We start from the raw sequence: 2,698 nt of genomic DNA, 5'->3' as shown, positions 1-2,698 counted from the left end.
ATAAAGCCTTTAGTATACTTGGAATAAACAGCCAAAATCAGTAATGAAACATGAGTTTTCTAGTCGTATTACTAGTAAGTGGATATTAATTAATTTCAATTAAAATATCTTATGTTTTTTATCTAAAATATTTTTAAGTTTTCTTTTTTTTTTGTATTTTATAAACGATTTTTGTATAAATTTAGTTTGTAATTCAAATAATAGCTTTTTTTTTGAAAAATTTGAATTAAAAAATTCTCTTAGGTAATAATATTCAGTATATTCGCATTGGCAAAATTTTAAAATTACTATTCGCATTCGCTAAACTAGCATTCGTAACAATCCTAATTTAAAAATACAAAACGAAAAAAAATCTAAATAAAATACACATGCAATAAAACCAACCAACCGAATATACGAACAAAATCCTCAAGAAAAAAACAAAATGCACAACGCAATGAAGCCAACAGGCATCCAAACATACGAAACAAAATAAACAGCTTAATAAAACCAAATACATTCATACACATGTACATATTTTTTTAAAAGTATAGTGTTGTTGCTTATTTATAAAAGCATGAAAAAAAAATTATTTTTTATTAAATTATTTATGGACCGATTTTTAAATAGCGATCTTCTCGAAATCATGTCTAACCAAAAACTCGGATTTCGCCGTTATCTGGGCTCCTATAAAAACTGATTTCAACAGATCCGGGGCTGAACTGTCTAACTATTCAATTAATGATTAAAATCTGATTCGATTAACAATAACAAAATATATATTTATCATAAATAAATCATCTAGATGTTCGAAATATGATTGTTTATATATTTATCCTGTAATTATATTTCGTATTTGTTTCTAATAAACCTAACACTTACTCAGAAAAGGCTCAAAAATGACAAATGATTCAAAATATATACAAATAGAAGTAGGGATCTTAAAAGACTATGAACAACAAATATTATATTTCAACACTCATAAAAGACTATGAACAACAATTATTATATTTCGACACTCATAACTAATGTAAAGCCTGCGTTTCTCAAAAAAACCAAAATTATTTTATATTTTAGCTGGTATTTTGGACCTATGTCGCGTCAAGATGCTACTGAAGTGTTAATGAATGAACGTGAGCGAGGAGTATTCTTAGTACGCGATAGTAATTCAATAGTAGGCGATTATGTTTTATGCGTAAGGTAAATCAGTCAGTTTCATACAATTACCTTTAATTAACTGAATTACTTTTATGTATTTTTTCATTCATATCATACAGAGAGGACACCAAAGTTAGTAATTATATTATAAATAAAATACAGCAAAATGACCAAATAGTTTATCGCATTGGAGATCAATCATTTGAAAACTTACCAAAACTTTTAACATTCTACACATTACACTATTTGGATACAACACCATTGCGCAAGCCAGCACCAAAAAAAATAGAACGAGTTGTGGGGAAGTTCGATTTCGATGGCAGTGTAAGTTTATAAATGCGTTTTAAAAAATTCAAACAAAATCTTAAATAATTATTCACAACAGGATCAGGATGACTTACCATTCCGACGGGGCGAAATATTAACCATTGTCAGAAAGGATGAAGACCAATGGTGGACGGCAAAGAATTCAATAGGGCAAATTGGACAAATTCCCGTACCTTATGTGCAAAAGGTAATTTATAAATAAATATTTTACCAACAATTACATCCAAATTATAATGTATGCAAGTTATAATAAACACTGATTTTTATCAAATAAAGCCAACAGCACGTTCAAAGTATCTTTCTACGAAGAATTGAGCTGGAAAAAGAGAGGAAAAAGTTAACTTTCGTTCATACAGCTTGTTTTACAATTTTAAAGCTTTGGTTTAGAAGTTATGATTACAATTGGAAAAAATGTGTCAAAAAATTAAAACTTTTATATTTGGAGATTTTTTTATTTTTAAGATAATATTTATGTGCTAAAACAATATTTTTGGTTTACTTGTTTACACAGACCATATTCAGAAACCATTGTCAGAAAGGATAAATTTCAGTTTTTCCAACTAAATTCAATGTAAGAGAAAAGCTTTGAAAGTGCTGGTGGCTCTATTTTATGGAATATTTTTACAAAATAAATACAAGAAAATTTTTCTTTTTTTAATTTATTCAATATATATTTCTGCAAATATAAATAAAATTAAAGTTAATTTATAAGCGTTTTACTATATTTTGAGCCTGACAGCTCTAGGCCTCACTTTAAAAATTTCTATAACATCCCCAGCAAAAAACAAAAAAAGTAGTGAATGCATGGGTTCAACTGATAATGAACTGGTTCATATTTAGCGTGTCATTGGCGAGCATGGGTTCCTATTTGGAATAATAGCACGTTATTAAAATGAGTGCTTATATCCAATGAACATTCGATAATACTCTTGCAAATTTTCATTGGTGCACCATTTTTATTTTAAAATCCATTACTGAAAGTATTATGAATTAATTTTTAATATTTAAATATCAAATATTTAAATATTTTTAATATTCGAATACTTTAATATTCATTTAGAGTAAAAATACCCAATATATGTATGCATTTTAAAAACTCTTAAGCATTTATCCAACTTGGTATTTTGTTCTTTTAATCATAATGTTAAAATGGACTTAATATTACTAATTTAAAAAATTTTATATACAAAAATCTAAAAAAAAATTAAGGAAATTTTTATATTTATTGTATGAA

General features: G+C 26.5%; 1 protein-coding gene across 3 annotated transcripts in view; it reads left to right on the top strand.

The window, feature by feature from the left end:
* Positions 1-2,698, top strand: part of LOC111686390 (adapter molecule Crk) — a 94,557-nt gene that overhangs the window by 58,469 nt on the left and 33,390 nt on the right. For all 3 annotated transcript variants that reach the window (XM_046945070.1, XM_046945030.1, XM_046945114.1), the window contains exons 3-5: positions 1,057-1,179; positions 1,257-1,461; positions 1,523-1,651. In XM_046945070.1, coding sequence (XP_046801026.1) covers positions 1,057-1,179; positions 1,257-1,461; positions 1,523-1,651 — 457 coding nt within the window. The remainder of the gene's footprint in view (positions 1-1,056; positions 1,180-1,256; positions 1,462-1,522; positions 1,652-2,698) is intronic.

This window comes from Lucilia cuprina, chromosome X (assembly GCF_022045245.1).
Source record: "Lucilia cuprina isolate Lc7/37 chromosome X, ASM2204524v1, whole genome shotgun sequence".
Classification (NCBI taxonomy): domain Eukaryota; kingdom Metazoa; phylum Arthropoda; class Insecta; order Diptera; family Calliphoridae; genus Lucilia; species Lucilia cuprina.
This window is presented reverse-complemented; position numbering and strand designations above follow the sequence as displayed.